The following is a 13400-nucleotide window of genomic DNA, read 5'->3' as shown; positions in this document are numbered from 1 at the left end:
CAACCAAAAGTCAGACAAAATAAGGTCCGACATGCGTGTGCGTATGCTTGGCGTGCGTGGCAGAGTTGTGCAGAACGGCATTGGAGAGTCTCACGTGTTCTTGCTCACACATGCGCCGTGGGCGGAGCCTGATGGATCGGTCTATTACACCAGACAGTGATCTCAAGCCTAGGTCAATTCCCTGTCCATAATCACCTTTCACCTTTGACCAAAAGTGCAGCTGCCAAACGTCACCTCGAACCAATCAAAACACTAAATGAAATCATTGTATCCAATGAAATCACTGGTTCTGACGAGTAAGTACCTTTCTTTATCCTTGTCAGCTTGTGGATGAAGACAGGGTACCAGTTTAGTGACAACAGGGATCAATACAATGCACTGCCCACGGCAGCGAAGTTGGTCAATCACTGTACATAAAGGTCAAAGGTCAAAGTTCATTCAAATTACCTTGATCTTTTCAGTATTTTTCGCCTTGTCACCTCCATCCTTCTTATTCTTCTTGGCTTGTGTTGGCTTTTTCCTTCAGAAGAAAAACAAACAGAAAAACACTTAAATTTTGAAAGTTCACAAAACATGCAGTTTTTAAAGAATCAATTATTTTCCATTGCTAAATAAAGTGCTTTCCTTATTAAACACATCGTCAAATTTGACCCTGATTCTCCTGAATCCATCCCTATTACTTTAGAAGTTTAAGCAACCAGCCTGATATAATAATCACACTTTTCACATCCAAAGGACATCCCAAGACACCCATTATTTTTGTATTACAGTTTGCAGAGCTACGCTTGAATGACCCATTTTACATAGAATGTATCATTTTACAAGGTGGTTCAAGCTTAATGCAGCCTACAAGCCAGACACAACAGTTCGAACCCCTTCTATTGACAAAACAAAAAGTGTACTGCAGCCGACTTCGCAAAACGCTAGGATTAATCCTATCACGAGTTAGGACGAGTAACCCATCCTAACTTAGGATGGGTTAAATGTGTCCTAACGTCTTCGGATACGGAACTAAACTCCTACCAAGTCCTTAAGATTAATCCTAAGTTAGGAAGAGTTTGGTGAAATCGATGGCTGGTACATTGCACAATGCTTGTGACCAACAGCTTTTCGTCCCAACCGAAGGAGGAATACAATATTGGTTAAGTGTTTGGCCAAAGGACACAAGTGTCAAGACCAGGACTCGAACCCACACTCTACTGATCAGAAACATCAGACTTGAGTTCAGTGCGCTTGACTGCTCGGTCACGACACACCACAACAGTAAACTTATATAGCAGTGAAAATAGATCGTTGACAAATCAGAGAGATGTGTCAACTAACCATCATCGAGGCGAGAAATAGATCACTGCTTTTCCTTTTCCAATTGATCTCCACCGGTTTGTAGGTTTTTAATTAGTAAATCTCAATAACAACAAAACAGGGATAGAACAAAATTTAAAATTTACTGTAAGCAGGAAAAAGGGGATCTGGTGGATTCAAGGCAAAATATCAACATTTCAGTGGAAATCAAAAATATGTTGGATGGAAATTTGAGCTGGGGCTATGGTTTACTCTTTCTGGAAGTCAAATTGCTTCCTTCCCAAGGAAATTGGTTAAGCCCAGGGTGGAACACCATCAACAAATACATGGTCTGTCAAAAGATCTCCCCACGCTGCAATCATACCACAGGAATTTTATGACACGGTCCTCTGAGAATTCGGGCCAAATCGTGACATTTTGACATGTGTGTACAGTTTAAAGAGTAAAAATAAATTGAATTCAAAGAAAATAAACCTCTTGACATTTATTATATCTAGTCTAGACAGTTTGGACTATTGTATACTATATGATGAAAGTAAATTATTGAGTGTTCATGTTTGTTTTTTAAAACTTCAAACAGATCTTCATGCACTCCATCAAGACATCATTTAAACAGTGGAAAACGCATGTATGCGCAATGCACAGAGTCGGCCAATGAGCTACCTTCTTTTGTCCTTACTTGTATGATGTCATGTGCATAAAGGCCTCTTATAGACCATACTGAATACGACATCACCGTTCAAAATTCTGCCCTTCAACATGGCGTCTGTGCAAGTGTGCGTGCATGTGTGTGCATGCATGTGCCGTAAATCACACCGGGAATGCTGGTGCTGCGTGTTTTATTGATGTTCGCGTTTGGACGCGCATACGGTTTGCCCTACAAGATGGCGACTTTCATAGCAACAAAGGGGTTATTCAATACGGTCAATTAGTGTACAACATGCAATACTGTACACCGCACAGGGTTGGGCTATATAGTTTTCATTACTGACAAACTCCCGGTTAAATTTTATATTATTTTGGGTTGAACAAAGACAACTTTACTAGAGTGGAACTGTGAACCTCTGACCTCCAAATTAATGAGCTGGTGCTCTACCAACTGAGCTGTCTAGACCTAATACGCTGTTACAATTTAAAAGGCTTCTAAATGACTGGCACCCATCAACAAAATATTGACAAAACAAGGAGACCACCAACATTAGTGCTACATGTAGATATAAGTAGATTAGTTGGTAGAGCGCCTGCACATTAATTCGGAGGTCGTATCTATTCAATAGACCGATCCACTAAGCTCTGCCCCATTGCGTATTGCCGGATCACAACGCAACGAAGGTCCGACATGCGTGCGCGTATGCTTGGTGCGCACGGCAGAGTTGTGCAGAAAGGCATCGGAGAGCCCCACGTGTTCTTGCTCACACGTGCGTCGTGGGCGGAGCCTACTGGATCGGTCTATTCTGACCACAGTCAATTTTTCTTTGTTTTTAAAACCCAAAACTCAAAAAAAAAATTACCAGCCGGTTGTATCCAAAGGCCACACAAAAGGCCATTCAAATATACTCTCTTAATTACTGGTTCCCTGCAAAGTTGTTCCGGGTAATTTGTCAAGCAATTTAAATTTCCTTAGCAAATTGCAGCTCTACATATACATGTACAGGTGTACGAAGTTGGGCAAAGAAACAACGCACACCTGTCTCCAATTATATGTAGTGTATTGTGATGTGTCAGACTGTTGATTGTGCAGTAAACATGGTAAACTCTTGTTATAAAGGAACCATTATAGAGAGGTTCCGAATCCTGCTTTATAAAAAAAACAATCTGTACTCCAAAATCTCAGTTGTGCTTTGTGTTTCTTTGTTCTGCTATCCTCTTTGTATTGTTCCTTTTATAAAGTGGTAATTTGGCCAGTCACAGCAACCTTGCAATAATGAGAGTCAACTGTATTCAACAAGTGTTGTCCAAACAAATTTTCACTTAATACCTTTATGTATAAGTGCCCATACTACATGTACATTAATGTTAATGTAGACGAATATGAATCTTGACTGAGCAAATTGCACTAAGTGAAAAAACCTGCAAATTATCACAAACCACAAATTGCCTTCAGTCAGAAACCAACTGGATCTGCACCAGTTGCGGTCCCCGATCAGAAGGGCATTGACTAATTATGACTTGTCATTTTGCCTGGACTTAGCCAGGCTCATGGACGGCACCAACTGTTTCAGGGGTTTCTGTATAGATGCTTGTCACATAATCCCATTGCCGCAGCATAGACGAAGAGAGGACGTGGGGATCTTTCATGTTTCGCTTCATTGCCAGTTGTTTCCAACAATAACGTCATCATGGAAGTACTTGAATATGACTGGTTAAAGCGGGGGGATGGATTCAAGCTATCACTTTGATACTTTGGTTGTGGCTTTTTGATCGGTATATCATTCATGTGGTGGTGGTAGTGGTGGTGGTTGGGGTGGGGGGACTTGGTTAAAGGTGGTTAAATGTTCATCATGTTCCTAATGTTACATGTATAATTAGTCAGGCAGACTTGACTCAGCACTAAGCAGCAGACATATGTATATTCTTTTTTGAGACTCTGAGCGTGCACGCACATGTTCAGTATTACGCACGTACAGTATGTACAGTATGAACTGTGAAAAAGAACTGTCCAAAAGTAAGGAGTCTCTTTTTTTATTCCTATCAACATGACAAAAACAATAGTTACCAAAAGATTGACAGTTAAATTGCAAAGTATGTATACCTATTGTGCTTTGAACTTGCCATGTTTAACAACACTTTCAATAGGTAAACTTTATTACTTAAATTCATAAATACCTCAGACAGTTTCGCTACTCCTATTGGTGGAGAGCAAGGTACGTGGGTGTGTATAAACCTTTGTTTATGACCAGTAAAAAGTGTTGAAACATGGGCGTGACACACGAACTTGCACCTGTGCTTATAAGACAGTTTCTTCATTCCTATTGGTCGAGAGCAACAGCCGGGACAGTTGTGCCACATCACGCGATACGCGTGACGCGCACAGCATTCCCTTACAAGGAGTTGTTTACCCGAGGGCGGCGGAGGGCCTTACCATTTCATAGCTGGAGGGGTGTTGTGTTGAAAGAAATCATTGAACAATTATAATTTTTTGCATTTATTTTACTTTTTGACCAAAAGTGTTGATGTTTTTTTTGCATCCTTTTTTCTCTATCAATTAAACATTGAAGCCGTATTATTAACTCCTTTTACATGTAACTTACACAAAAATGTTAAGGGGCAACTCACCACTTCTGATACGCGATTATGGAACCATTTGTGTTTAGTAACTGGCATTTAACAGGACAATGAAAAGGGGCTTGTAAGAAATTCAATTGATAAGAAACTAAGGAAATAATTGACCAGTGGAGCCCATTAGAAAAATTGGTTAATCCCCTTGTGCCCTATTACCTTAGTGTCTCTGCCGGATTTTGCTGTGCAAATTGCTTTCAATGAAATTTTACCTTGCAATATTAGTAATTGTTTACATAATGAGGGTTATACTACAATGTAGATAACAAAATGCATGGTTTTATAATTTTTTCACGGAACTCCCTGCACCTTCAAATACGATTGAGACAAATCATTGATTGAAAATAATTTTTTTTTACAAAAACCCGTGGTTTTTCAGTCAGGAAGTATAAAAATACTATGGTAACTCAAAAAGATAAGATGTTTGTACTCTTTGTAAAATTGATATCCTCTGGCCTAATGCTGAGAGTCGTTGACTTGGAGATAGATTTCATACAAAGTGATGGATTATAAAATTTAAGTGAACCACCTTGTACAATATGTAGGTTGAAAGCATAGCTTTAGAAGAGGTGTTCACAGTAGGCCAAGTACATCTAAAACAAAGTTGAGGGCCTTTTTAATTTTTTTTACATTTTTTTTCTCTCTCAAAGGTGGCTGCCAAGCATTTTAATTCAAACTGGCCGCAAATTCTTCATTTTAAAGTCACACTTACTTTTTGTAGTAGCAAGTTCGTTAAAGATTTATAAGTAAGTTCAGCGAGAAATACACTGAAAATTTTTCTTTTTGGGAAAAAAAAAAAAAAAGTGAAAAAAAGATGTGGCCTCAAAAAAGGATGAGGAAGGGGAACATCAACGCGATTTTTTTTTTATTTGGCTTTGGCCTCATGAGAATAGACCATGCAAGTCTCATGTATTCAAACATTTTGGGGAACCCTGTGTTTCCAGGTAAATTGCCTCATCGTGTCAAAGAAAAAAAATCACATGCTCGAACAGGTCTCAATAATTGAATAAGTGCAACACACACAATCCAACAGTAAACAATACTACAATAAGACATGTTGTGTTATGGGTCTGTCTTCTGGCCATATTGACAATCTCTTGACAGGGCCTTGAACTTTGCTCTTGGAGAAGCCCACTCATTTTTCGTACATATCATCGTACATGTAGTATAGAAAAACAAATATAAAAGGAGCGAATAAATAGAAAGTTAACTAATTGAAATTGATAATCATATCCCTGAATATCCTACTTGATGATTTATATGTGTGAATAGTTGATGTTGTGCCAATAATAGTTCCTGTTGTACTTCACCATTCCCATTTGAGCCGTTATTTTTTTTATCGAACTCTGTGAGTCATTCATGCCTTGAGTACATGTAATTCAAATATTTCAATGTAAACATTAAGAACTGTTAGGCCTACAGTAGGCCTATAGTTTTGGTGCAAGACGTTCTCGTTTTCCTTTCACGCACACCGGTGTGGCGGTTTCAGTCTTCCGCCGTGTTCAGTTTTCCGGGTGACGTAGCCGGACATTTCAACACATTGTTCGAACGGTTTTAGCTTTCCGGCGTGTTCAGTTTTCCGGGTGATATGATGTAGTCAGACAAAAATACCGCCGCGAGTACCCTGGCGAGTACTCTAGTTCTGGGCAATTCCACCAAAAAGTGTCCTCGGCCCAAAAAATTGAAGTCAAATTTGTGGATTTAAATTTAAAGTAGCAAGAAAGAGTGATACCTAGTGATTTCAAATCTATGTTTGTTTCATTTTTTTTCCTTGGTTTTCCATGTTTTTCATCGTTTATTAAAAAAGTTTTTTTTGTGCCAAATTCATGATTTTTGGGAAATGTTTGGCACAATTGTCTAAAATGCCCTCCTGGTTACATTTTAGATGATATTTCAATTATTCTTGGCTTAAAACATATAACTGGTGGTAAGTATTCACAATTTTAAAGAAACTTCATTGTCAATTTATTCACAGGGTGCTGCCACTCGTTTTAATTAGCCCTTAATTACCAATTATGAAATGTAATGTCCATGACATTATATGGTGTTTAGTTTTATATTCTAAAGCCAGTAAGAGATATTTTCATGAGACTTCATACGCAAAGCTAGTTTTTAGGGGCTAATCCTATAATGCAAGAAAATTAATAAAAAATTAATTACAACTGTGCTAACGAGCGTCATGGACATTACATTTAGCGTCATGGACATTACGTCATGGACATTACATGTCACATGAAACTTACCTTTTTGAAGGTAAATGCTACAATTTATCAATTGGACCTATTGTAGGTAAACCTGGACTAGTCAAAGAGAACATTTGTCATAGACCTCATCAGAAATTTGTTTCAAGCCCTTTTTTAGCAGCGCGTTTAGTGGCAACATCGTGCACAGATTCTACAAACTGACAGCCCAAATCCGAGATTTTCAGGTGAGTTTTTTCATGGAACTGATCTTTCCTAAAAACATTAAAGTGACATTTTCATACTGAAATGTATGTGAACTGTTGGTGAGACATGTTTAAATGAATGTAGGACATTATAAACACACTTTATCATCAAAGAAGACTTCTCAAGGCCTAGGCGTAATGCAGATTTGTACACATCTACGGATAGCTTGGATACAAAGAGGTCATACATAAAGTAATTTTTTATTTTTACATAATTTCAGAATGGCTAAGACTTGAGTAGAGAGGCAGAAAAAGTATAGAGAGAAAACAAGACAAAACATGGAAACATGATTGTGATAAACAAAGCCCCATGCAGCCAATCTTTCCCTCATTTGTTGTTCTCTGTTCTTGTTTTGCATGTCAATCTAGGTGGAACGTGTAGAGGATGACCTCAATGACTGTCTCGTATTTGGAAAACTAAGGAAGCATCTAGGTTTGACCTGTTCCTCCCAAGAAGTCCTCCCAACTCATTTTAACTGATCTTCTGGGAATTGTTCACCCAGTCTTGAACATAGCAGTATCCAGATCAACTTTGAAAATTACAGAAACCTTTGATGTTTAATTTCCATTTACTGTCGTCACAAAATGTTGACGCAAGATGTTCAGTATATTACTCAAGATGAACAATCACCTTGTGAGAAACACATAAAAGGGAATTATGTTAAAGATAATTAGAAAAAAATGGTTACTTCATGTATACCTACATCTCTGGTCTATCATAACTACTCCAAGGCAGAAGCCAGCCTGGTTGGATGTGGACGGAAAGTGCAAAAAGGGGACTTACCGAGGGGCGGGGTTTAAGTGAGATTCTGGGGGAGGTTTGGTTCTTAAAAATGTTTGGAAGAGGTTAAACATTAAGATAGGGACATTCATTATAGTTTAAAACCCATATTAAGAGCAAGGCAGCACATGGGTTTACAAATTCAGGAAAAAAGCATGATGCATCATTTTACAAGTTTGACGTAATGTCCATGACGCTAAAAATAACCCAAAATGTAATGTCCATGACGCTCTATTAAGGTGTGTAACAAGAAAGTTGACAGGTTTTCTTAAAAATATTATCACTGTTCATGTTAACTACTTCCCTGTTTAGCAAATAAAAAGGTATTCTAAAAATTTTGAACTTTAACTTCACAGAGTTTTGGAATTGAGTGTGTTGTACCCAAAACCCACTTCCGTTTTTCGTAATGTCCATGACGCTCGTTAGCAGTGCTTTGACTCCTTAATTAATTTGAATTTTTCCAAATACATAGTATCATTTGACTTACTAGGACACAAGATACTAGTATCAAACACAAAACTATAAATCAAAGCTACTTGGTGTGTTTAACTGACCAACAAAGTTCTAAAAATGTCTCAAAACGTAATGTCCATGACGTGGAATTGCCCCTCTCTCAGTGACCCCAAGTTGTTTCTACAACGATTCTTTTCTGTTTAGTCACATTCTCTTGCCCCATCTTTTACACGTATTCTGCGTACAACTTTAAGCCAGGTCACACTGCTTGTGCCACTGGTTAAATACAGGATAATTTGCTTGGTCTTCACACCAAATTCTCTCATACGATCCACGCGTTCGCCGCTCGTTGTACTCGTGGACGCCGCCATGACAGCTACCGGAGAGTAACACGGATGACTCAATATGGCACCAAAAATTGACTACTTTCGCTTGCTGTGCGCAGGCATCGCATGACGTAATGTTACCGTATTTGGTCATTCGGAAAACTGAACACGGCGGAAAGTTGAAACCGCCACACCGGGGCCAATTCACCAACAGCGGTGCACCGACTCACCTGACTTAGTCCACTCACCGCGGGCGCTGTCGGTGAATTGGCCGTGGTGTGCGTGAAAGGAAAACGAGAAACGTCTTGCACCAAGACTACCTACAGTACAGTGCACACATGTAGTGTTTTCAGCAACATGCTGTGGCATGATGTAGCCAAGAGTAGGCCTGATACTTCACGGAGGCAATGAAGGCGATTGCCTCCATGCCCCTGGTCATTGCCTTGGTGCCCTTGAAATGCTACAGTACAAATTTACAATTTCCTCATAGGGTGCCCTTTACCAAGAAGAACATGCCTTGGTGCCCTTGCCCTTTCAAAAACGTAACATGCAGGCCTGGCAACATTAAAGGAACATGTTGCCTTGGTCGGTCAAGTTGGTCTTTCAAAAGCGTTTGTAACCGTTTGTTATAAAATGCATGGTTAGAAAGATGTTGTAAAAGTAGAATACAATGATTCACACAAACATGCCTCGAAATTGCACGGTTTTCCTTTTACCTCGTCGACTAAAACGGTCGGCCATTTATGGGAGTCAAATTTTTTACTCCCATAAATGGCCGACTAACACGATCGGCCATTTATGGGAGTCAAATTTTTTACTCCTATAAATGGCCGACCGTGTTAGTTCGCAAAGTAAAAGGAAAACCACGCAATTTCGAGGCAAATGTGTGTGGATCATTGTATTCTGCTTTTAAAACATCTTTCCAATCATACATGCATTTTATAACAAACGGTTACAAATGCTTTTTATATACCAACTCGTCCGATCCAAGGCAACATGTTCCTATGTGAGTGCGGTTTATTGTATTGTTAGTATCATGCATGCTGTGGCCAAGCGGTTAGTGTTTGTTTGTTTGTTTGTTTGTTTGTTTGTTTGTTTGTTTGTTTGTTTGTTTGTTTGTTTGTTTGTTTGTTCATTCGTTCGTTCGTTCCTTCGTTCGTTCATTCGTTTGGTGTTTGTTTGTTTGTTTGTTTGTTTGTTTGTTTGTTTGTTTGTTTGCTTGTTTGTTTGTTTAGTTGTTTGGGTATTTGTTTGTTTGATTGTTTGTCTGTTTGTTAACCCATATCTGCCTAAGCATTTATTTGCAAAACAGGCTGTATTTGCCTAAGCGCCTGCACATACACTTATTGCCAAAACATTGATCAAAATCGTCATGAAACTCAGCGAACGTGTGTGTGACTATAGTGTGTATTGAAGCAAAGGATTGTGGGATACATTTCTGGTCTATAGACGGCCAAAGAGGTTAAACTATGAAGAACCAAAGAGGCATAAATCAAATACGGAAAAATCCGTATGTCGGCGTTTGTAGTGGGGTTTTTTGTGGTACGGATTTTGACGTAGGTCAAAATTGGGATGGGTATGAAAATTGTTTTGGGCGGTATGTTTTATCAAATGAAAACCTACACAAACATTTAGTTTAAATAACTGGTCTTTGTTTAGTGGTTTGTTACAATAGTAGCACCTTCCTAGTTGCAAACCAATGCTTCCATTTATAAAACTGTTCCTCCATGGTGTTCAGACAACTCTTCCGTCAGGCAACTAGACTGTTCGGACAACTCGACGGTTGAGACAGCTCGACCGTTCGGACAACTCTACGGCTGTTTTTTCAACTGTCAGACAACTCGACTTAGGACCAAGACAAAACGACGGATGGCCATCACGGGGGCCTCAGCACGGGGCGCGCACAGGGCCGTGAAGAGGTGAAGGGGCGTTAGGGTTAGGGTTAGGGTTAGGATATTCAGGAAATTTGTGTAAACATGTCAGTAACGGAGGTCGACTGTTCAACCATCGACTTGTCTTGGCCATCGGTCGAGTTGGCTCAAAGTCAAGTTGTCTGAACTGTCGAGCTACGGCCGAACGGTCAAGCTGTCTCAACCGTCGAGTTGTCTGAACCGTTGAATGCAATGTTATCGACAGCTGTGTTGGATAACAGTTTTACATTCTTTGAATTTAAATGCACGCTTCCAGTGTCAACTACATCACATAACAAAACTTTCTATAAAAGACGTATGATTTTACCTAAGTGAGTGCCACCGTTTGACTCCCCGGCATTATCAAGTGATCCGGAACTGGGTAAGGGTACGATGCCTCCCAACAAACGATTTCAAAAATTTTATCTCATAAAAAAACTATTCGACTGCTCATTAAAGGCAGTGGACACTATTGGTAACTGTCAAAGACTAGCCTTCACAGTTGGTGTATCTCAAAATATGCATAAAATAACAAACCTGTGAAAATTTGAGCTCAATCAGTCATCGAACTTGCGAGATAATAATAAAAAAAAAAAGAACCTTGTGTCACACGAAGTTGTATGCGTTTAGATGGTTGATTTCGAGACCTCAAGTTCTAAATCTGAGGTCTCGAAATCAAATTCGTGGAAAATTACTTCTTTCTCGAAAACTATGGCACTTCAGAGGGAGCTGTTTCGCACAATGTTTTACTAATATTTTGGGCCTCCTTAACGCTATACGTTTTTCAAATCAGCGTTGATAGGTGAAAGTTTTACGACCGTTAGCCAGCAATAACTGAAGTTTCTTTTGTACTACACTACCAAAACTTTCCCCACATACTCAACATGTACATTCATAATGCTTGCATTTCCTTTTTGTTCAGTGAAATTAAAAAACATCGTCAAAAAATGCAATTTTCTGCTCGATGCTCACTGTTGTTTTTCTGCCGCATCGCACGTTTTTTTTACTTCTCAATATGCTCAACGCTTTACAAATCAGGCACCAACCTACTACATGTAGATCGACGAACTGCCGAGCCACGGCCGAGTCGGACTAAACCATTCTGTGAAAGGGGTGTTACAAACCTGTGTGGCAGTGCGTGCGCTGTTTGTTTACAATAATACCCGCCGTTCACGCATAAAGCACCCACGCACTGCCGCACGGGTTTGTAACAGAATGGTTTAGTCCGACTCGGCCGCGGCTCGTTCGTCGATCTACATGTAGTAGGCTGCATATGAGAAGTCAAAAAACATGCGATGCGGCAGAAAAACAACAGTGAGTACCGAGCAGAAAATTGCATTTTTTGACAATGTTTTTTTAATTTTCCTCAACAAAAGGAAATGCAAGCATTATGAATGTACATGTTGAGTATGTGGGGAAAGTTTTGGTAGTGTAGTACAAAAGAAACTTCAGTTATTGCTGGCTAACAGTCGTAAAACTTTCACCTATCAATGCTGATTTGAAAAACGTATAGCTTTAAGGAGGCCCAAAATATTAGACCCCTATAAGGCTCACAGGGGAGCCTTATAGTTTCTATAAGTAGTTTTATACCATCAACCTCTCCCCATTACTCGCCACCAAGAAAGGTTTTATGCTAATAATTATTTTGAGTAATTACCAATAGTGTCCACTGCCTTCATAAAGAGTTTTTTTTTATGAGAAGTACTTTGTACACATTCTTAACATTTTACATAAATAAATTAAATGTTATTCGCCTTCGCGTTCAATTTAGAAAGGTGAGAAGTTATACTATAACACTATAACTAACAAATAAACAGCGTTTTTCAACCAACATTTCTTTTGGGAAAATAATGATAATTTTCGCAGAAAAAATCAAGAAAAATTCCCACACTTCATTTGTCGATGTCGATGATTGCATTGGCATCTGAATCATGCTCAATATTATTTGGTGTATTTGGAGGAAATATACTTCCCTTGCATCAACAGAAAATGGTGACGTAAGACTTAATTTTATTATTGGAAAAGTTTCCGTATGGCGCCACCACTTTTCCATTCGATATGAAATAATATAGTATCTAATTTACCTCAATGAGATATCCCCTTTTGTAAAAATGAGTGAAAAAGGGAAAGTTATCCTTGTTATTTTATGGTGGTTATTGCAAAGTTTAAGTGATCCAGAATTGGTCAACAGGTCAATGATCAGGAACTGGGAACTGGTCAATGCATCAGGAATTTTCCCTCTGAACTGAACTGATGATGATGCTGCTGGTGCGGTGGTCATGCTGATTATAAAGACTCGTGGAACATATTCTAAACATGTTCAGTATAAAAATGTATTTCCATTCGATAAACAACATCTTAAAATATTCCTCTAAAAATCTTACTTTTCCTGGTCTTCGGGCTGTGCGAACAACTGATGAAAGATCAAACCAGCAGAATCACGCCCATGCAAGAACTCCTGAACTCGGCCTCCCTGTTCCAAAACAACAGCCATGACTGACCTCTTTCCTGCCAAAATATCACCCTTTTGGAGGAGAAGAGGCTCAGGTTTCAACCTTCAGACCTGTATCTTCTTGACGTTTTCGTTTTCCAAAAGAAATGGTTTTCACAACAAATGCAATCTAAGATATAATATTCCGAGTTATCGCAGTATTTTTTCCTCGACTCACTGTCGCCATGTTGGATCGCATTTAGGGCATTGTGGGTAAAATGTTAATGAAACGAAAGAGGGCGGGCGATTTAAAAGACGGGGCTCAAAAACGTCAGGGAGGGAATTTCCCTCCTGTGCAGGGCCGGGGTGTGGCAGCGCCCGGTAGGGGGAGGGGTTACCCAACGCACTGAACTTGACTACATCTTTACAGAGCAAAACTGAAATTAACGTACCTCTCTCTCCACCTTGTAAT

At 39.3% G+C, this 13400-nt stretch overlaps 1 protein-coding gene across 2 annotated transcripts in view; it reads right to left on the bottom strand.

Annotated features, from left to right (window-relative positions):
- LOC139935669 (E3 ubiquitin-protein ligase MYCBP2-like) overlaps positions 1–13166 on the bottom strand; it is a 104035-nt gene extending 90869 nt beyond the window's left edge. For both annotated transcript variants that reach the window (XM_071930178.1, XM_071930179.1), the window contains exons 1-2: positions 12882–13166; positions 448–520 (exon numbers count right to left, since the gene is read on the bottom strand). In XM_071930178.1, coding sequence (XP_071786279.1) covers positions 448–520; positions 12882–12991 — 183 coding nt within the window. In that variant the 5' untranslated portion in view covers positions 12992–13166. The remainder of the gene's footprint in view (positions 1–447; positions 521–12881) is intronic.
- Positions 13167–13400: the final 234 nt, after the last annotated feature.

Source organism: Asterias amurensis, chromosome 4 (genome assembly GCF_032118995.1).
Source record: "Asterias amurensis chromosome 4, ASM3211899v1".
NCBI lineage: Eukaryota > Metazoa > Echinodermata > Asteroidea > Forcipulatida > Asteriidae > Asterias > Asterias amurensis.
The sequence above is the reverse complement of the archived record's forward strand: the minus strand, read 5'-3'. Positions and strand labels throughout refer to the sequence as shown.